Genomic DNA, 22,355 nt, shown 5'->3' with positions numbered 1-22,355 from the left:
TACACACTCAAGTGACAGCGAGAAGACAACTTTGTGTTCTGCAGTTAATATGCCACATGAGCGTTGCGCGCGCTCTATTTACTTGGGCCAACATTTTCGATGCCTACGAGTGAAAGTACGAGACGGAGGGAAAGTAGTATAAAAAACTTTCAAAAGCAATTCGAAAGGTATTAAAAGTATTAAATAGAAACGGGTGATTATAAACACGAGCTGTTGTTGTTGCTGCCTGCCCAAAAACTTTGAGTGCCTCTTCTCGTATCTATCAGATACTTTTAACAGACATACTTAAAGCCACTCAGTTGAGTTTCTGTGTATCTATCTCACTGTGTGTGTGTGTCTGTGTGTGTGTGCAAATAACACTCGAACGCTTCCACAACTGTAAGTACATGAGTACAAGCAGCTAGTGCTATAGCTCTGTCTCTGATTCCCTCTCAATCTTTCACTTTCTCTGCCGCCTCTTTGTGCTACACAAAGTTGTAATTGAATTGCAACGAACGTGCGTAAATTGCTCGAAATGATTAAGAGCTTATGGCGCAGCATTAGTTCAAGGACTAAAACGACTTAGACATGGCAATTAAGAACACCTGCCGATCGACCAGGCAAATTAAAGTCACTCCCAAAGCCAGCGACATTGATTGAGCGGTCTTAAAGTCACTGCAGCAACGCACTATAGTTCTTTATATTGTACTATATATACTTTATAAGCTATCGTTTATTTCTTTTAAACTATGCGACGCCTGGCAGCCATAACAGTGATGAGATGAACAAGTTGTGTTTATTAAAGCGCAGCAGGTAAAACAGCTCGTAAAATGCTGAAAAATATAAAATATGAATTTATGGCTGGCAACAAACTCATTTTAAAGTTGTTGACACCACTTGCTGCTGCCCCTTTGGACCGTTGTGTGGCAAGCAAGTCCACACAAAGCGCCGTTGACAACTTGGACATTTTTGCTGAAGTCTTTGCAAATTTCGGTCAAGTGCACTTTGGCAATGCCTTTGCAACAAGGCGCCGCATTGTGCAGCGTTGCAACTTGCCATCGCCATCGCCTTAGGTAGAGATGTTGCAGCAAAGACAGCGCATAAAAGATGGCAATCAATTAGAGTAGTTACACAAAAAATGTTCGTTAATTAAGAAAGAAGAAAATATTATTAAAGATGAGCTTGCCACTTGTCACCTGTCAGCTGCAACTAGAAGTAAACCAAAAGTATAGAGTAGAGTACTATAGTTGCTGTAAGTGAAGTCTAATCAAATTCCAGAGCGCGTCAAATCTTATCTTCATATGGCATCCGCAGCAGCTGTAGCAAAGCACGTGTCCAGCTCGTGGCATGCTGACAACTTGAGCGAAATACCAAAAAGGACACGTACGTAATGAACACCAACACGTACGCAGCAGCGACAACGTTTCGGGCTTAGAGTTTCAGCTGGCCAACTTGCACATCCTCGAGCCCTTGGCTAAGCAGCAGCAGCGCCAGCAGCACCAACTACTGCAACTAAAATAAAACTTGCTGAAAAACTTTTAACAGTTGTTGCTGCAAGTCTTTCTACTTCTACTTCTGCTGCTGTTGCCGTTGCTGCTGCTCGAAGGGCGTCCAGGCATAGTGGTGTTGGTCCTGGTTGCTGTTGCTGTTGTTGGCGTTGTCTTGGTGTTGCTCAAGTAGGATGTGCAGCCAGCGTGACGTTGCCGTTCAACGCACAGCGGAAGTTCCTGTCGACTGTTGCATTTTCGGGCGTTGGGCACTTGTCGTTGTTGTCGTTGTTGTTGCCACTGCTACAAGTGCAGTTTGCTTAATTTTTATGCAACATGCATATAATATATAACAACGCGTCTGTGTGTCTGTGTGTCTGTGTGTGTGTCTGCAGCAGCTATTGCGCTTGTTGGTTTTACATATTTACATGGCAAACACTTGCGTATAAACGCTGCTTTTGCTATCTCAGTTGCAGTCGGACGACCCCTCCCTTGCTCACTCCTTCAGCAACCACTCTTTGGCAAGTTTTGTGCACTTGGCCAAAAAAGTTTTTTGCCTAGCTGCGGCCTTGGCTAAGTTCAGCCACTGACATTGTGACTTCCGTGCTCCCCAGCTCTTGAATTCCACTCGCTTCCTCTCCCTCCCCTCAGTCTTTCACACTCAACCCTCAGTGAGTCGCGATAAATGAACATGAAATTGAAATTTAATGTAGCGCAGCCGCATTCTGCATTATGATTTGCACATGCTAAGGGAACAGGAAGAAGGTGGCCAACAGCTGCTGCATCGCATCGTTCAGACTGCGGCTGAGGCAATACAATTTGCCACAATGCACTTTGGTGCCGCTGGCATCGACGGGAAGTGCACAAAAGCCACCGATTGCACACAACTTGACTGAGCAACACGAAACTTTCAAACTCGCCACACACATATTAAGAAAGCCCAGAGGAAACTCCATTCTTCGAGTTACCAAAAAATTTGCTTGAATTCATTTTGAATATTTTATGTGACATTTCCAAAGGCAATGCAGATAATTGAAACGTTTTAATAAAAATGTAGAATTTGCAATTGCCAGAGCCAAGTCTATAAAATACTTCTTTAAGCAATTTAATGAAATACTTGGAAAAATGCCAGAAAAATATGAAATCACAGCATGATAATCAGAGTCAAGCCCAAAGTTTCGGGCTTGTGAACAATGTTTTATATACCCTGTGTAAAGGTGTACCCACGAAAGGGTATATTCACCTTAGTTGGAATAAATCAAAAATCAATTTATATTGGAATTATATTAACGAATATATATATTTATTCATTTATATAATTCCCATTAATTAATTGATTTTTAACTTTACAGCGTATCTACAAGTTGTATTCATTTTTATTGAGCGCTGTGGCGTGTTTTCTTATTGTGCTTACTTTCATTTTTCAAGCTGGTTTTATCTGTCGCTGACTTTTTAGATGCGAGATTCGGTTTGTTCGCCTTGCATGTCCCGGCAACATTTAAACATTCTCCCCCGAAAATTCCACGCCTTTTTCGCACCTTTTGCACCAAACGCTTTTGGCATTGCCTTTTGCTTTTGGCCTTTTGCCTTACCTCTCCTTCTGCCTCATCCATTCAACCTACCTCTACCTTCTATGTTTGCCCGTTTGTTACACTTTTTTGTTCACATTTTGTTTCGCTTCGGTTTGCTGCCCTAAAAACTCTACACGCACATTTGTTGTTTTTAGTGTGTGCGTGTGTATGCTGTGTGTTTACCTTTGAAAGTGAAAACACTGATAACTGCTCTGCACATCTCTCTCTCCTTCTATTTGCCTCTCTCCTCTCTCTCTCTCTCTTTCTCTTTCTCTCACTCTCTTTACCTGTCTCTCTCTCATAGTCTACACAACAGCTACGTCAATGTTTGCCCACTCTTATACGTCGTCACAGCTCGCTCTTCTACACAATGTAACGTATACGCAGCGTTGCCTTATCATAGGCAATTTCATTGCATTTGCCGGCTCACACACACAGACACACACTCAAACACCTATTTTTTGTGATGATGCTGCTTCTTGATAGACTGTAACAAGTTTCCTTTATAATGAACTCCTTTCCAATGAGCTTGGCCAGCTCGTTTATCTTTTTGCTGGCAGCATTAAAAATGACCTCTCTCTAATTTGCAGTCAGATGAAATGAAATAAAATGCTAGCTGCCACCGGCCACAAAAAAAATAATAATAAAAAGAAGAACTTGGTTAAAAAATATGTTCACAATTCGCTTTAAATGCAGCACATAACGCGCTTCGCTGCAGCCTTCTAATGAACCGCGAAACTGCGCTCCCATGGAGGCAGTTCTTCTTGTTACTGCTGCTGCTGCTCCAGTTCTGTCATAGCTTCCGGCGCTTGGCCACTAGTCGTGGGCGTTAATTAGCGGCTATCATATTTCTGGGCGACTGCAGCAGCAACCAAAACCTGTTGAGGGAGCATGGACTAGGAGGCGTGTGTGTGGCCAAGGCTGCACTCGTTTATTGGAATTTATTGCGCACCGCCGTGGGCTAACTATTCGCTTTTAGCTGCCAGCTGTAGCTGTAGCCGTAGCTGTTGCTGCTGGCTCCAGTCAACATGCAATCGAAATGAGCGCACGCCAAACTGCGCTGGCATTTCCGGACGCCATTCCGGACGTGGCAGGTCAGTTGAGTTGAATTGCGTTGTAGTTGCTTTTTTGGGGCGGCCTGTTGCCCGTAACGTTGCGTGCCATTTAGCCAAAAGCTGTCATTTTATTGTTAGCCAAATACAAATCAGAGTGTGCTAATTACAGTCAACAGCCCAGCACAGCACAGCAGAGCACAACACAGTCGAGCGTAGAGAGTGGGCGTGGCACGTGGCATGCAACACTGAGTTGACACCTCGGCCCCAAAATGGCAAGCAAAATGTCTGAAAGCGGGGCGTGTTCTCTGTGAGCGCGGTCCGTGCTGTTGCCTTAATTCCTTTTGATTGCAGTGCAAAGTGTGAAATTAAAATTCAGCGCATGCTAAATGCTTTGACACTTGCCTATGATAGTTAGCCCAACTCCAACTCTTTGCCCACCCTTCTTCCATTTCCTGCTTCAGCTGTTTGTTGTCCTTGGCTTGTGTATCTGTTTGTCTGTATCTGTATCTTTCTATCTTTTGCCGACTCCTCCCCCAACAGTGTGTGTGTTTGTCCATTTGGCTGCTTTGGCCAAAAAACGCTTTTGTTAATTTTTGGCACGTTCCGAGTTGGCGTCACTTTTGTGTGCCCTCGTTGCTGGTTGCTGGTTGCTCGTTGCAGTTATCTCTTTATATTTGGCAACATGTTTCACAGTCGACAACAACGTGTCTATTTGTGTCGAGTCCATTAAGAGTGAGATACGATGTGACTAATGGTCAGTCAGTATGCTGTTGCTCCCCCGCCTCAGCTGTAAAGGCTTCGATGCCGTCCATGGCTGTTAAACGTTTCGTTTAATAATTTGCATGGAATTTAAAAGGCAGATTCAACTAGCCACAATGACCCACAACCACTTGACAGTTGGTAGTCATCAATTAAATAACAGTGGGAAACATGGTTTTTACAGCTCCACTTACAGAGCTCTCAGCACAGCAATTACACATGCAAAGCAACGGAGAAAGAGCGAGCGAAAGCTGAAAGTGTGGCAAGCTACGGTTACAAAACGAGATTCGCATGTTGCAAACTGGCGAAAAAGGACACCGAAAATACGAATCGTCCAACACTGACCTTCCTCCCTCTTCCTATCGTATCCCTGGCCCAATATATCAAATGTCAGTTGAGCTTTGGCAGCATTTGAAATGTCCACGTGCCCGTCGACGTTCATGTCCAGACGCAGCCCGTTGCCCGTGGTGCCCCACAGATGCATACTACAGCCCGCCAGGACACATAAATTTTATCTGCAAGCGGCCGAGCCAGGGCCGTGTGATTGTGATGAATGCGAAGCCGGCGCACAAGCAGCGAAAGAGATGGCAATGAAGAGCGAGAGAGAGAGAGAGAGAGAGAAGCATGTATCACATGTGTGTGCGTGGCAAACAAATAGACGCAAAATCCCAAATTAATTTGCAGCGGCTGACCAATCGAGCAGGTCAGACTACAGTCAACTCGAGTCTCGACTCGAGTTTGTGGCGGCAAGTTCGGGGGTAGCGCCAAGCAGCCAGTAACCCCTGGCCAAGTGTTGCCTGGCCAAGTGTTGGATTTCTTGCACAATCAGCAGGCCTAACAAATGGCACTGCATATATCAAGAGTCGCAACCGGGGCCCCCAAAAAAATACAAAAAATTGTGGATACAGAGTTGGGCTAAAATACCTTCATTATGCACGGAACGTGAACGTTGGGGAAACAAAAAAAAAATGGAAATGGTAACGAAATCATTTTATGTTTTTATGCCAAAGCATTTAATATCAATTTTCAGCTTAAACATGCAACAGTCGTTGCCACAGCAGTTACAGGCAGTTGCCGGAGCCATTCCTTGCCGCCGCGTAACATGAACCGGAAAGGCCAGTGCGCTTTGGAAGGTGTTTAGAGAGGAAGCGGGGCAGAGAGGGGGGACTGATGCCTTGTGTTGTGGCACATTTAGAATTACGACGTTGCAAGCAGCCAGGCGTTGAATCGTCCAGCCAAGCGGAGCAACCAGTAAAGCCAACTAACTCAAGTGCTGGCGTGTTCAGACTAATCGCTGGTTACGAGTACAGTTATATTTGCAGCTAATGTGGCATGCACACACATACACACACACACACTCGCACACACAATGTTGCAGCTCGACACCGTGCGCTAAATTCTTTATTCGCATTTCGTGTGGCTAATCGCATTCGTATGGGAGCCAAAAACAATGTCTGCTCCAATTGCTGTTTGACTGGCCATTTGCATATTGAACTATTTTGTATAAATTTAAATGTTCTCTTTATGCTTTTCTAACATATAAATAAGTTGGCACGCCCATCAGCAACATGCAGCATGCAACGATAATAGCTCACTTTGCATACAAATTGCAACAACTATAACGAATCAGAGGCAATCAGAAAAAGGCGTAAAAGGCGTAAAGCAGAAAGCTGAAAGCAGAATGGAAAACGAAGAAGGAAGGCTGCAACGTTTGGTGTCAAAGTTGGTCATAAATTTGTAATAGATTGTAATAGGCCGCTTGTCGTATCTGAAATTGGCTAAGCCTAAAAGTATGCAACATTTTTTTTCGTTCTTTTTCTATACACATACATATTTCTACCTATTATTTATTATATTATTTATTTATATGTTTATTGTACTAGTTAATTTGTATTATTTAATTTGTTTCGTTGTATAACATAATTTGTAGTCTGAGAAATGGTACTCAATGTCTTGTCGTGTTTTGTGCTTAGAAGCGGAGCTTTATTTACAAATGATACTGAAAGCTCCAGAAATAGCGCCATCTATTGGTGGACCACGATACATGCAAGCATTAATTGCTAGATCAGCTGATCGTGTGAAGTCCAGACCAAAATAGACAAGCGATTACCTTTTTGAGTAGGATTAATTGTCAAATTTCCGAAAAAAAGGTTTTTTGTTGTTGGTTTTGGCTGGAAGAAAAATGGTTGGCAGGTTATGTGCCGAACCTGAAAAAATGTGTACAAGTGCATGTGACTAAAAAGTATATATCTCAGTGAAGTGGTTGGCGAAGCCTGATGCAGATATCTTACTTGTAAGTATACAATGATACTGCAATGTATAATTGTTATACTGATATATTAATGGTATTTGTTCTCGCAAAAGTGCACCTTTGCCGTCAACCCAACACATGCAATAGATGGTTGTCCACTGCAGGAGTTTGTCCTCCCATACCAAGTGCCGTTTTCCAGATTAGGGTAAATATTTGTTGAACGTATGTTTAGTTTTTCGTTGTTCTAAGTTTAGTTTTGTCTATTTATTTTTAGATTCGGCACTTAGTCATATTTTATATAAAACCTGGTATTAAACTGACTCTAATGACCCAGTCATATTTTATATAAACCCAGCCATATTTTATATAATAGCCCAGCGGTAGAATTTTAAATTAATTTAAACTGCAACTTCAACAGACACAACTGCTTGATTAACGGCCAACCACCCAAAGCTCCACGTCGCAGCTGTGCTGGCCAGATCAGCTGTCTGGACAACACAAACAGTTGAGCGGTTGTTAGCTTCAGACGCTCATTGAGCATCAGGAGAATTGCAGGCTGTGATTCTACTGCCGAAAGCACCTGCGTCTGCCAGCCGTGCGTTCTTCGTTTACTGGTTGCTCCGCACTTGTGGTGGCTTCGAGGCCGAGTATATGCGACACCCAGGAGAAAGGCGAACAGCTGGATAGCAGCTTATGTTTTTTTTTTGTTGATTCTTGTTAGGTTACGTTGTTCTGTCCCAATTATGCATCTATAAGTGATAGTCCATCAATGTTGTAAGTGTACTATGATGTGGCGAGAAAGTTGAACCAACAACTTTTCTTGGGCCCTCATAATACAAGTACCGCTGTACTATTGTATGAAAATAGAAGTGACAATCATTTAAGAATGCATGTAAGGCAACACATATAGGCAAATTATTATTGTAAAATTGTATTTAGTTATAGAAATTAATGTTTTTATATTGCCTGAAAAGCAAGTAAAACCATACTTGCATACATTTGTATGTATGCATGTTTGTGTTGATCGACGTTACCGGTCATAGCAAGCAGCTTTCATGCAGGCGCAAAAGCTCGCAATTATTATTATTCCCCACAGATACACCACAGACAGGCACCAACACAAGGAAAGATCTTTCTGCGTGGGAGTCTCTAATGTATGTAAGTCTGTTTCACTCTAACTAATTAATAATACATGAGCTACAGCTAAAGCTTCCCTTTTGCTGGTGGTCCATCTGACCATAGCGCTGCTACAGCTGTCTGCAGTCCCAGCGGTCAGTGACCTTGCGAGACTGGCAATAGCAAAACATTTCATTGAGTGACAGCCATCAGCTGATCCTCATTTTTACTTGCATCTAGTGATTGCCTATATTCGGTGTGATGACCTAACATTGCATTTCTAAATGAACCAAAACTAGTTCATTTTAGCTAATTTTTTTTCCTTCTCTTAATTTATTCAACATTTAAATGCAAAAATAATTATTTATATTATAATTATGCTAGATCATATTTTATATTTATAGGTTAATTATTTTTAGTTTTTCTTTATTTATTCTTTTTTTTTTTTGCCTTATTTAATTAATTCCGCCTCATACACACTTAATATGTTTGTCCGTTAAATTATTTATTTATTTATTTTTCTTGTCATTTTTTTTTCTTGTCATTTCATAATGTTGTTAATATTCCAAGTATTTTTGTTATCTGTTAATAAATTAAGTATGTCCGCTTAATTGTTCACTTTTATTTGGAACCATGCCTAACCAAGCAGGAGTAGGTTAGCCGAACCACTGTCTTTTAGGGATCCTGCCAACTTTTAGTTTTTGGCAATGAATGCAGGATCACGGTAGGGTGGGCGTCTGCACACAATAACAGCTGTGTTGCGTGAGAGAGTGGCTCCGTCTTCTTTGTTAACCTACCTTCCTCTCCTTCCCTTTCTCTTCTCTTTCACTATTGTTTAATGTAACCTTCCCCTTTACACTCCTTCTTTTCTGTCTTCCCTTATGTACGCGAATTTTAAATGTATTATTGTTATAAGTGGTGCGTCCTATTAGTTGGCCCTTTCCTTGAACCCCATGCTATCTGAGCAAAGCCCGGAGAAGCCAGCGCGTACGCCACGCTAATAAACCCAACACCAGCACCAGACGAATACTACACTAGTGATTCGTTACAAGATGCCACCTTCAGCGACAACTATGAGCATCCTTTCAATAAACCCGCACGTGAGCTGACACAGAAAGCAAAAGAAAATGAAAGAGTGAGAAAAGTTTGCTACCTTAACGTAAATTCATTTTACAAAGGCAATAAATAACGTTGCCAGAAACATGATTAACATGCGGCCGCAGCTCGAAAGGATTGTCTATGGTTAAAGCGCTTTTACAGCGCACAAAAAGGAGACCGAGAAAGTGTGGGGACTGCTGTCTTATGGACATACTTATATACTCGTATTTATGCGAGCCTTCACATTGATTTTATTAAGCAAAGGCGCCTGTGGCGTGAAATCGCTCTCAAGCAGCGCCCCACAAAGGGGAATTTCAATTTAACACGCAGACAGGATCTGACTATGGCTCTGGGCACTGAGCTCTTGGCTCTGGGCACTCTCTGGGCCAGGATGGGCTATGATAAATTGTGGGGCAAAATGGTCGGGGACGAGGTGGGGTGGGGTGCGTCGATACAAAGAGTTATGAACACGACTTGACCTCAATAGGCATTTAAATATAAATCAAATGCTCAAAATAAACCCCATGGACAGAGAAGTACAAGACAGGACACAGAAAAGGACAGCATAACGTTGTTCGAATGTTGTGTAAACGACTGCGACTCCTGGCCAAGGTCAATGCGTTGAGATTTGTGTGTGGCAATTTCGTTGTTGTTGTTGTTGTCTTCCTGTTGCGTAGTCTTCCTTCTCTCCATCTTAGCTCGTCTTGCCGTCTGCTGATATCTATCAGTCCATCTGGCTTTTATTAACATAAGCATTAGAGTTAGAGAGACGAAGAGAGAGTTGCTCGATTTGATGAATCGCGGCAACAAACAAATACCAATACGTCTGCAAATCTGAATTTGAATCGCTTTAGTCGTTGCCTTTGCCGTTGTCGATGTCGTTGTCGTATCCGCATCCGAATTCAAGTCGAATAAATGGCAAGACGATTTCTTTGTTTTTGTGCAAAGGCGACCAACCGGTTGTGTGATAAATGGGTTTCACGTGGCGCATGATAAATGTTAATTTGCTAGCAACAACAACAGAAATAACAACACAAACTCTGCTCCTGCTGTGAGGTGACGTACAAGTTAAGCGACTTCCATAGTGTTAAGTCCTCTTTTCATGATACGAACACATTCAAGCATATGGTCAGCCATTGGAAACGTAAGCTTATTGCATCCACATTACATTGCCAACTGCTCTCTGCCGTCTGCCGTCAGAAACAATCAATATAATTGCTTAATGCTGACCAAACCAGCAACACTGACCGGACTTGCGTAATTGCAATTCAGCTTGCAAGCTGCAACTTCAGCTCAGCCTTTCGGCTAGAGATGAGACCATTCAGCGATTACCCACAGCATCAGCAACAACTGTGAGGGGAAGCTTATTGCAGATGCAATTATAATGATGAGGGCGTTACGAAAGCCGTAACGTAGACAATCAATTGAATGCCAGCAACGAAGCAAGTGAAAGTAACGAGTTCACGACTCTATTCGCAAGGTAATGAAAAGAAATTGCAGCTCTGCTTAAAAAGAAACATTAACAAAGCTGAAAATTCAATGAAAAATTCGCGCCTTTTTTAAAGAGAGAAACTCTCGATAAATATCAATAATAGTAAGCAAATATAAAATGCGAATCTCATTCAAAGTCCAAAAAGAAGGTTAACATCAGATGAATTAAATTTCGACTTTTTGAAATAACGAATAATTGTCAAGTAAAATTTAAATGAAGCTATATAAAAAAAAGCAAAGTAAATGGAAGTATCGAAATAAAAAAATAAATTGTCTGCAGTTGATAATTTTATAATAAAAAGCTAGCAGTATGGAAAAAATGAATAGAAAAGGCAAAACAATGCACTAATAATACAAATTTAATATGAAATTTTGCTGAAAACTCTATTTATATCATTGCCAATTATAATCACAGTCGTTAGCATCACAATTTACTTCGCATCTCTAATTCGTAGAGCACACACTCGCACCCACAATTTGTCAAAATCCATTTAATGCTCGAAACTGTAAGCAGCTTTTAGTTTGAAGTTTAATTTTCCCTCACTTTGATTTACGCAAACTAAAAAGCACTTCACAATGCTCCCCGCCCCCTGATTCTCTCAACCCATCTCTGTCCCTTATGCTGAAACTGAATCTGACTCTGAGCGTGGAACTCATTGTAAGCAACCTGCCACACACACACACAAGGACACAAGAGGCAATAGTATTATCTATTGCAGTTGTATTTACACAGGTTTCACACAGCTTTACCTCCCTATGGAAAAGCAGCAAAAGAGCGAGTGAGAAACAAAGGGTAGAGGGGGGGGATAGTGAAAGAGAACGTAAATTCCATCTGTTGACCAAGCTCAGAAAACATTTCTTGGTCGAGCTGTTCGAGTTGTTCCCCCCCGTTGTAACTGCTGCAGCTCGAAATTTGGTTTATAATTCAACTTTCTTTTTGGGTGAAAAAGCGTTGATTGAAAACACAAGCAGCATTTTCCATCCTCTCTCAGTCTTTCACTCTCTAAAGCATTGCATTGATATTAAAGTGAGGCCAGAAGTCAACTTGAATATGTCTGGATCTCTAGTGTCCGACTGCATATCCGTATACTTGCCACTTAAAGCCATCGAAAAGGTCACTTAGTCTGTTGCTCTTGTGCTCGATTGTGGTTGCTGTTGCTGTTGTAGGTGTTGTTGTTGTTGCTGAGTGACGACCCCCAGAGGATGACAGGATGGTTGGCTGCTGGCAAATTGCACAGCTGTGGCCACGACTTGAGCTGACCATTTTATTTATTAAAATATTTATTTAAATGCATGCAGATGCTGTCGCAAATGTTTTCATGACGCTGCCAGCAATGAAAACAAAAGCTGGCAAATGGAAATAATAAAACTGAAAAGTTGTTTTTGCCGTTGTTGTCGGTGTTGTTGTTGTTGTTGTTGGTGCGCGGTCTGCATATAAAAATGTCTGACACGTTGCAAAAACTAAACAAAAACACAAGCAAAGGCAAAAGCAGTCTCTGTGGCTGTAGCTGTAGCTGTAGCAGACAAATGGCAAGGCTAAGACCAAATGAACACACAAAAACAGCAAGTGAAGTGGCACGCCTACACACCCACACCCATACACATATACGAACACACACCAACGAGTCTCACATATGTATGGGCCCATAAAAAGTCACTGAAGTGGTATTAAACGTACCGCCAAGTGCAACGGGCGAACGCCCTAGCAACAAGAACGAGAAACAAAACGGAAACGGAAACCCAATGGAACTCCAGATATGGCTCCAACTCACACACACATAAGCGCACACAAACTGTGGGTCGCACACACACACACAAAGCAAAGGTTAATACTGACTACACTTGTGGCTGAGCATTCGCCATGCGAGTATTAGGTCGCATTTTCCACATTCCCAGCCAACTCACTGGGCAACGGCAACAATAATAGAAAAATTCCATCTAACGACTTGCCAAAGAAACTATTCTCTTTCCAAATGCTCTTGCAGCGGCATTAAATAACTATATTTATGATAGCGGCAAAACTAAAACTGTACTCAGATGCCATTAATTGCAATCTCTTTAAAGTTTTTACATTATATTCTCTGCTTCTTTTAAATTTCACATTCAATGACAAAAGATTTATATACTCAGCGGTTAGAGTATGGCAAATAGAACAAATCCAGACCAATTTGATCGGTTTTTTTCTGGAATTGACTTTTTCTTTTTGCGTTGGCGCGTAATTTTTGATTGAAACTGAGTGGCTTTACCTTTTTTTTTTGACCATCCTACACACACCCACAGCTGACCCCAAAGCTTGTTTATTTGGAGTGTGCGGCTGTCGAAGGCATTAAGCATTTTTTACACTTAACTGCCATACACAAAAAAAAATACAATATATATAGTACAAAAAAAGGTGACTCTGCCAGCTGTTGCTTCTTTTTGACCCAAACAATCAGGCAGCAAGCAGCAGTCGAACAACTCCAAAAGCTGGCCAGGCTCTGGCTCAGGCTCAGTGTTTTATTGTGCGCTGAGCGGAAAAATGAAAGGGAAGCAACTGAAGCGCTGCAGTAACATAAAAGTAATAAGCAAAAAGGGTTTGCCACGCACACACAGCTGGGGCAACAAGGAGAGCGCTTAGAGGAATTAAAACCTAGACGAAATCGAAATCGTAACAGACACACAGAGTGAAAGACGCCACAAGTCACATGCAGACAAAGGTGTATAACTAATTTCGAGGCTTGTTGTTTACTAATTGCGGCAGCTCACAGTTTTGCTTACCTGTCAGACAAGTTGCAAGCGGAGTCAAGTTGTGGCAGCTGCCAAAAATTGAGCAAACAAATGTGAAAACTCGACCGCGCACTTAAACAATTTCGCTTTTATGCAACTTTTCGCTTAAAGCACACTGGGGAAATTCGTAGTGTGTGGGGCAGCAATAGTTTTGGTTCGGGGGGCATGCAACATAAAGTTTTACCAGCTCATAAAACGCTCAGAAACAAGCGCACCAAAATCGAACGCACATCAAAATTGCACCGGGGGGTCAGTTGCGATTTGAGGGTAAGGTTGCAGCTGCTTCTTCTTCTTCTTTTTTTCGTGGACGGGGTCAGTTGGAGCAGCGACTGTGCCACACTCACACTCAGATGGGGCACGGATTGATTTCGTGCGTTTATTGAAAGCGCAAACAAGCAAGGCCAAAGTGAAACTGCGAGACGATGTGAATGTTTGTCGACCAGAGTGTATTTATGTGTGAGTGTGCTTGTTTGCGTGTACTTGTGGCAGTTGCAAGTGCAGAGCGTTTTGTGCAAACAAATGAAAATCGAAGCGGCAAAGCGATGAAAATCAAAAGTTACGGCACTTTGACGGCGGCCGTAAAAAGATTAAACTTGCCACTGCTTAGATTGCTGCACAGCTGCTGCTGCTTCCCTCTCCCCTAACTCTCTCCGTCTCTCTCATTCCGTCTCTATCTCTAGCTCACATTCTAACGCTTGCTGTCTCGCTTGTGCTCGCGGGGCAGCGTAAGTTTTTGTAGCATACTTTTAAGCGCAGTTCACAATGTTTTATAATTTTTTATCACTTGCAATTTGGCTGGCAAATTGTGAGGTCATAAAACAACAACATGAGCAAAACGTTTGTTGTTATTGTTGAAGCGGAACGTGTTCCAATTAAACGCAAACGGAACGCCGCGCCACGCCTCCCGCCCATCGCGAGGCCACGCCCAGCGACGCAGTAGTTAATTTAAATGAAATTCGCAACGTCGCACGTGATACATGCAAATATGGCAAATAAAAATTACAACTCATAAAAAAATCGAATTGTGCACAGTTGATGTTGTTGTTGTTGTTGTCCTTGTACAATTTGTTGTTGTTGTGGTTACTGAAGTCGCTAGACATCTAAAAGGTTCGTGGCCGAGAAGGCAGAGGGAACATGAGGAGGCTTCTGCCAAAAACTGTAATTTATGGAGCTACGCGTGGAATGAGAACGCAACTTGTAGCTGCTTTTATTTCACAGCTGCCACGCCCACAACTCGCATGTGCAGCCCATAAAAATAACGGCAGCACGAGCAAAAAAAAACACAAAAAAAAAAAAAAACAGAAGAGGATGAAAAAAGCAACGAATAAAAAATAAAAGCGACGGCACTTTGGCAAATTGTTCGCTTTAATTTTGCACAACTTTTCATTGGATCTTCCTCTCTTCATCTCCCCCGCAGAGTTCGCTCTTTTTAATTCGCAAAGTTGATTAAAATGTTGCATTCCATGTGCTGTGAGTCTTACGTATCCTTTCCACGCCTATCGCTCTTAATGTGCTAATTGGTAGGCGTTGCCGCTGCGTGACATGCAAAATGTTTCGCATTTGATTCAATTAGATTACCAGAATTCATATGATAGAGCAGCTTAATGTTGATGTAGGGGAAACCTTACAATTTTGTCCTGTAATTTGTGGGCCTCAACTGCTACCAATCAAAGGTTAATTGCGACTGCTGCAAATCAACAAAGTTTATTACGTAATCAGGCGTCGATGCGATGCGTTTGAATCAAGTGAAACGAAGGCATCCAGCAGTAGGTAAGCCATAAAGTTGTGTAGTGAACGAACTCAGCAAGGAGCTCTCAACACTCATATACTCACCATTCACCATTCATTCACGCACTCACATGCATTTTAATCACATAAAACTCACTTACATTGGCAACATTTTGTGTTATTTGTATGAGCCAGTAAATGTGTGTATATGTGTGTGTGTGTGTGAGGGAACCGTTGTCGTTTTATTTTACTCTGCAAGGGATATTATAACTTTAGCAGCAAGTTGTTAATCCACTTGCTGCAGATTCTACTTCAAACCTTTACAAAATTGAAATGCAAATATTTTCACCCAATTTCGCAATGCTCGCAACTGCATGAAAAGGTTTATTTTATTTCATTTATCATAAAATTGAGTAATTATATTAAATTTGAAATTAATTGAATTGCCTTTGGGAAAAATGTGATAAGTAATTAAATAATACTTGTATATTTGCACAACAATTATTCGCTTTTGTTTTAGACCGTCAGTGTATCAATAGTTCGTGTTGCTCCCAGTGGCACGTTTTTTTGTTATTTGTTCTGGCTCAGAATAGTACTACGTGGCGTATGCTCAACATTTGCTGGCAAACAAATTTATGCGATTACACATAAATCTACAGCTGCTTTCAGTGCTTGTTGTTCAAGTTGTTGTTGTGCTCATACACACAAACGCACACATCTGCTAAACCATATAGTTTATGTGGAACGTAGCAAAAACTTTCATTTTGCAACCCAAAAACATCTTAATTTAATAAAGTGGCAGGCTGCCAGGCAGCAAAATCTGTGGAAATTTGTTGTGGGAGCAGCACTGCACAGCCAAATAAATCTCAATTAGGCCAAGCTCTGACTGCAGTGAATTCATTATGTGTGCTAAATGATTGGACCAAGTGCTCTTTCACTCCAACTCTGACGAGTTTTCGCTTTGCTTTTTTTATTCAATAAATATTTATATGTGTACGTATAGTATGTATATATGTATGTATGTATTATAGTTCCTCTTTTTTTCTCGCATTAACAAGTTTTTCGATTTTTTTTCATTTTCCAAGTTTGTTACTTAAATGATTGATTGATTTCTAGGCCTAGAAATGTCGACATTCAATTGTTTTTAAGGAAACTAAAATCAATAATGAAAATTGTTTTGGAAATTATAATTGAAAATCATATTAAGTAAACCAAGTAATGCAATGGATGTGGGCGTGGCCTAGAACACCTGGACACGATGATTCTCACGATCGCATACCAAAATGTTGCCGTTTGACATGATGGCCACTCCCTCGAGTCCTTTGAACTCCGAGTCACCGGAGCCCCAAGAGCCGAAGGTCTTCAGAAAACTGCCATCGGGATTGAAGATCTGTATGCGATTGTTGCCCGAATCGGCCACAAATATATAACCCTGATCATCCACAGCGACGCCACTGCAATTCCAAACAATTATTAAACCCAATTTTAAATGGGTGCAATTCGAATTTCTTACCGTGGAAACTTGAATTGACCATCGTCGGAGCCCTCGCCGCCCACTGTGGACAGCACCTTGCCATTAACATCGAATATCTGTGTCAAGTAAGAAACAGAGGTTAAAGTAATTTCACATAATTGGATGGGTGCAAAAAGGTGAGAGACTGAGAAATTGTTGGTGTGGTGAGAAATCTGGAACATATTTTAATTAAAAATGTTCATGTGAACTGACAGCTTACCTGAATTCTGTGGTTATTCGAATCGGAAACAATAACACGATTCGTATTCGATACGGCTATATAATGCGGATGCTCAAGCTGGCCCTCGCCACGGCCACAGGAACCGAATTTACCAACGAAGGAACCATCGGATTGGAAAACCTGACCACCAAGACCAAGACCAACAGCAACAACAGCGACAACATGAAACGAAACGTATTCATAAGTTTTTTATCCAATTGCAATGTAATGCAGAAAAAAAAACGAAAGAGAGAATAGTAAAAGGTATAACAACTTTCACAGCAGCAGCAACAGCAACAGCACCAGCAACAGCAACAGCAGAGTCTAGCAGTCGAAGTTGAGTCAATCCAAGCACAATTCCACACAGAGTTCATCCCAGAGTCCATCAGTGTTCTGTATGTGTGTATACGAATATATTGCAGTTAAGCGCATGAAAATTGCTTTACCTCATTGTGGGCGTGTCAGTGGCTGAAGGCCAACGTCTGAGGTTGCCTTCTGCCTGCCGTAGTTCAAGTGTGACAAATTGGGCAAGACTCTCTCGAGCGAGGCTCAGTCTGAAGCTGTTGCCGTTGCTGTGCTGCTGCTGATGATTATAAATATTTGCATGCAAATGGAAAGAAGCAGCCATTACCTGCACTCTGTGGTTCTCCTTATCGCAAACGTAAATGAAGCCGAGTGCATCGGTTGTTACGCCCCAAGGATAATTGAATTTGCCATCTGCGGTGCCCTGCGAACCGAAGGCGCGCAGGAAGCGTCCTTGTGGATCAAGCACTTGTATGCGATGATTGTATCTGCAACATAGTAGAGAGACAGTTGAAAGGCAGCTCGTGTAAATGCCATGCGACAACATGATGGAAATTTAAAACTCAATACTCAACACATAATCGTATGCCATTTAAGAGAATTTCGTAAGGGTTCCCTTAGCGCAGCAAAATACTTTTAAATAAATATAATTAAATATGCTCCTTAATGTGCTTGTCGTTGAGTTGAGTTTCGAAGAAAAACACTTGATTAAATTAAATCAAGCAGCCATTTTTGACACTCATAAGCAGTTGTAAGTAACAAAGAAATCTTGCAAAAAGGGATCTGGCTGCTTATAGTTTAAGCAAATTATTTAGAAATGCGTTTACAATGTTCTTAGAAAACAACTCCAAGATGAAGGTTTAAACTGGACAATAAATGAGTAGAATTTATGAAATTATATACAAAATATTGCGGAAGATTACAATATTCCAAGAAAAGGCTATTTTAACTTCATTACTCAACCTAATTGTTTTGCTGGTGACCCAATTTTCGCTTATTGGAGTGAGACATTGATTTATTAAATTGTAGATAGATAATGTATTAAATTTCACCCAATTAATTTCGATTTATAATTAAAACTGTTTCCAACTCATAAGTTCTTGAATTTCACTGAAATTTCAACAAAGACAATTTAAATCAACTAGAAAATGCATAAAGCTTTTTCCATGCATCGTTGTTTATCTAAAATACGTTACTTTAATAGAGTTTGCTGCGCATGCAGCTGAGCAACAAAATGTGCAAAACTCTTCTCTTCATTAATTACAAAATGGCCACAGTCGAGCTCATTACTACGCCGGAACTTTAGGTGAGTGTGCGTATGGCAAAAGGGAAAGGGAGAGGACGACAGACTGTGACGCATTTTATACGCTTGGTTTTGGGAGTTAGGGGGTGATAGGGGGAGTTGCGGGGGTCTTTGACTGTCGAGGTGTTGGGGTGGGTGTTGGGGTGTTGGGCTTAGGCTAAGCCGCTTAACGTGCAAAATCAAAGTTGAGGCACACAATGAGCCGAGAGCCGTGCACAACGATGGTGCTTAACGAGATTTTTCGTCAGACAATGACAGCCCGGATGAAGCATGAAGATTGGCTGCCCAGATACACGTATGAAGCAAGTATACCAAAAAAAAAAAAAAAAAAAAAAAAAAAAAGCGGGGAATAAACAAGGCAACAAAAAAGGTTAGCAGTGAACATGAGGCTTAAACTGAGAGCTGGAACTGGGAACTGAGAACTGGAGCAGGAGACGCAACGCACATGTTTCTCATTAACGCGGCTATTATGCGCTTAGCCGTGCCAATTACCAGGACACGAGGTCCAGGACACACCAGCCACATGCAGCTGCGACCCCCAAAAGCATGGCAGCTAAGTCCGAGAATTAATCATGGACTATTGTTTCGACTTAATTAAAATGCAGCTGAGAACAGCAGCTCGAGCAACGGTCGAGTAACTCTCAAGCTGACTGCGGACAATTGGACTTTGGATGTTTTAATGTTGAACTCACCTATCGGCTATGATGTACTGGCCAATGCGATTGACCGCCACGCCGGCGAGGCAATCGAATTCACCCTCGCCGTTGCCATACTCGCCAAACTCCTTGACAAAGATGCCATTGGAGTCAAAGACCTGGACGCGATGATTGCTCGAGTCGGCGACGACGATGCTATTGTCGGGACCGACGGCAAGACCGCGCGGCCACGTAAAGGATCCGGGCTCGCTCCCCCGGCCCCCCAATTGGAACAGCTGCTGACGCTTGCGGAGGTACACCTGCTTAGGGATAGTACCTGCCACTCCGGTTATACCGGCTGCTGCTGCTACCGTAGGGGACGTAGGGGAGCCTAGCCCGTTTTTTGACCCGTCATCATCGGATGAGGCCAGCTCATTCGCCTGGCGCAATGGCAAACCCAAGCTCAGACGTCGCGACACATCGCTCGCCGTGCTTCGGCCACTGCTTGACGCTCCCGTCGAGCCGGAGGCGTGACTGTCCCGGCTGCTGCCAACGCCGCTGCTGCTGCTACTGCTGGGCGCATCCTTTGAGCTCTTGTTGCCGTACTTGCTCTTCAGGTAGCGTGCCCAGGAGCTCAAAGCCTCGCCGTCCTTATTGTCCGTGGAGGTGCTGGCCAGACCGCTGCGCGAAGATCCCACGCTGCGATCCGTTATCGGCGAATTGTCGCGTGACTTCAACGCATGCGTCGAGCGACTGCGAGACAAATCACTGCCGCCATAGCCGCTGTATCTGTAAGATATAATTGTTGGATTAGCGGAAGGTTGTCGGGTCGAGAGTTGAACGAGGCAGCTGGCAAATATCACAAGTTCAAATAAGTGTAATCACTCTGAGAATCAGTTTAATTACACCAATCAAATTAACTGTAATATTCACGCAACTGTTTGAGCAACTCTCGTTCAAAGATTGATTTTGATTGTGGGATTGTTTCTAATGTGGATATCGGCTGATTGATGATGAATGAGGCGAGCTACTGAAACTGCAAACTGCAACGGCGACTGAAATGGAACTGCGTGATGAGAGAGATTCATGAGACTGAGCATGAGATTTGTACAGAGTGGGCAACTGTTTTCCAAAGAACTATACAAATTGTGGCTTGTTTCCTGTTAATTATCGGTTAATTTGTAACGCGCTAAGTAACATTTGTTTTTTTTTTTTTTTTTTGGTTTACTGTTTCTTTTGTTGTAGACATAGAAAATTAAATAAAAAATTATATAAAATGAAAAGAACTCAAAACGAAATCAAAAATATAATTATAACTTTGAATTAGTGTGTGTGTGTTTGTGTGTAGAGTGCAACATAAACGAGAACGAGAACGGAGAAACGTGGGACGAGCACGCAGAGAAACTCATAAAAAAAATTATAAAATAAAACTCATAAAAAGATGTTTCAAAAATAATTCATCAAAATCGCTCGTGACTATCAAGAGAGAGATAGGGCAGGTCGGGGGCGTGTGGCAGGGGCAATAGGCAAAGGACAAGGACGAGCACACGCACAATGAAAGCGCCCAGATATAGACACCGATTATACAAGTATATATAAGATACTTAAGATATGCGCGATATATATATACAACCGTAATAGCATCCTATTTACAACTGAGAAATTTTGGTTCGGGATTTGATTTCAATATTTATTTTGCAGATATTTTTTGGTGGAATTGGATTCGATTGGTTGGTTGGTTGTGGTTACACTGCGCACCTTGAGGCCAAGTAAGCGGATGGCGAGACTGTTGTCGGTGACACGGGCTCATCCAGATCGTCGTCGTCGTTGCCAAACTGATGCGAGGAGCGACTACGGGCTAGTCGAGTGCGACGCTCCTTCATGGCCAGATAACGGGAACGTCCCGTGCCGTAGCGGCTGTCCGAATCGTCGCCGGTGCCATTGGCATCCTCATCAAAGGAGGCGGTGGGCGTGGAGAGCGAGGGTTGCGCCACAATGGCGCTGCTCTTGCTTTTGTTTAGGAAGCGGCTTGTGTAGCTACGAAAAAATGTTGATTCGTTTTTGGTTTTTTTTGTCTATTTTGCTTTTAACATTTCTATATTCTCTATTGCGATTTGTTGTTGCTTTTTTGCTGTATTTGCATTGTTGGTGTTGTTGTTGTTGTTATCGATGTTGCTGTTGTAGCTGTTGCCTTGCCAGTGTTGTGTTCAGTGTTGAGTGTTGTTCGGTGTTCGCTGTTCGGTATTCGGTTTTATACGGTGTTCTGTGTGTGTTGCCTCGCACCTGGCTCAAAACTTTGTAAGCCCCTCACATTTCGGCAAATCCGCGACCGCTTAATGAACTAACTTTTAACTAGCTTAAATCTGTGTAACGAGTTCAAGTTCGGGTCGCAGTTAAAGTAAAGAGTAAGAGTGAAGTCGATGTCGGGTTCGGGTTCGGGGTTCGTCTACAACTCGATATGCTTCTACAACCCTGGTTCTCTCTGTGCTTTTTGGCTCATTTATTAGGCAACCAAATTCAATTAAAATACAAAACGAAAACGAACAAAAAAAAATTGACGGAACCAACAATGCGCTCGCAAAAGTTTCTAATTAAATTCACATTTCACATTATCGAAAAGTTATACAAAAGTAGCAAGAAAGTTAAGTACGAGAAATTATGTCGCCAATTGGCGACAGCTTGGCAGGATAGGTAAATACATATGTGGATAGATACAAGGATACAAAAGGGTACAAGGTAGTTTTGGTAGTTTGGTAGTTTGATTGGCAAAGCAACACGGCAAATTACAGAAAGTATAGATAGCAACTACGAATACAACAGTTTATTACAAGTAAAGCAACAACAAAAAGGATACACTTATCATACTATTTAATGCTACTCAAAAAAGTACTGTAAAAAAGAACACACAAAAAGCTCATTAGTTGAGTATTATACTGATGCTGTGGCTGTGGCTGTTGCTCTTGCTGTTGATGTGGCTGTCACATCAACAGCTGCTGTGACGTGTATTCTGTGCGACAGCGCATAAAAGTAAGCAATGGGTTTTTTGTTGATTCTGTTTTTACTTTTTTTTTGCATTGCTC

At 42.0% G+C, this 22,355-nt stretch overlaps 1 protein-coding gene and 1 long non-coding RNA gene across 8 annotated transcripts in view; one reads left to right on the top strand and one right to left on the bottom strand.

Moving 5' to 3' along the window:
* Positions 1–7,027: 7,027 nt before the first annotated feature.
* Positions 7,028–7,729, top strand: LOC117569638 (uncharacterized). Its single transcript, XR_004572270.2, has 3 exons — positions 7,028–7,144; positions 7,216–7,307; positions 7,377–7,729. It is a non-coding gene; the product is annotated as an uncharacterized LOC117569638 (long non-coding RNA).
* An 8,504-nt stretch (positions 7,730–16,233) lies between these two features.
* The window catches only part of LOC117567331 (RING finger protein nhl-1), a 30,414-nt gene continuing 24,292 nt past the window's right edge, over positions 16,234–22,355 (bottom strand). For 5 of the 7 annotated variants that reach the window (XM_052004405.1, XM_052004404.1, XM_034247243.2 and 2 more), the window contains 6 exons: positions 21,034–21,312; positions 19,333–20,064; positions 17,666–17,825; positions 17,035–17,175; positions 16,815–16,891; positions 16,234–16,755 (listed from right to left, as the gene is read on the bottom strand). In XM_052004405.1, the coding sequence (XP_051860365.1) occupies positions 16,542–16,755; positions 16,815–16,891; positions 17,035–17,175; positions 17,666–17,825; positions 19,333–20,064; positions 21,034–21,312 (1,603 nt within the window). In that variant the 3' untranslated portion in view covers positions 16,234–16,541. The remainder of the gene's footprint in view (positions 16,756–16,814; positions 16,892–17,034; positions 17,176–17,665; positions 17,826–19,332; positions 20,065–21,033; positions 21,313–22,355) is intronic. The other 2 variants (XM_052004408.1, XM_034247248.2) reach the window with 1 other exon arrangement.

Source organism: Drosophila albomicans, chromosome 3 (genome assembly GCF_009650485.2).
Source record: "Drosophila albomicans strain 15112-1751.03 chromosome 3, ASM965048v2, whole genome shotgun sequence".
In the NCBI taxonomy this organism is placed as follows: domain Eukaryota; kingdom Metazoa; phylum Arthropoda; class Insecta; order Diptera; family Drosophilidae; genus Drosophila; species Drosophila albomicans.
Note: the sequence above shows the minus strand (reverse complement) of the source record. Positions and strands in the feature narration are given on the sequence as shown.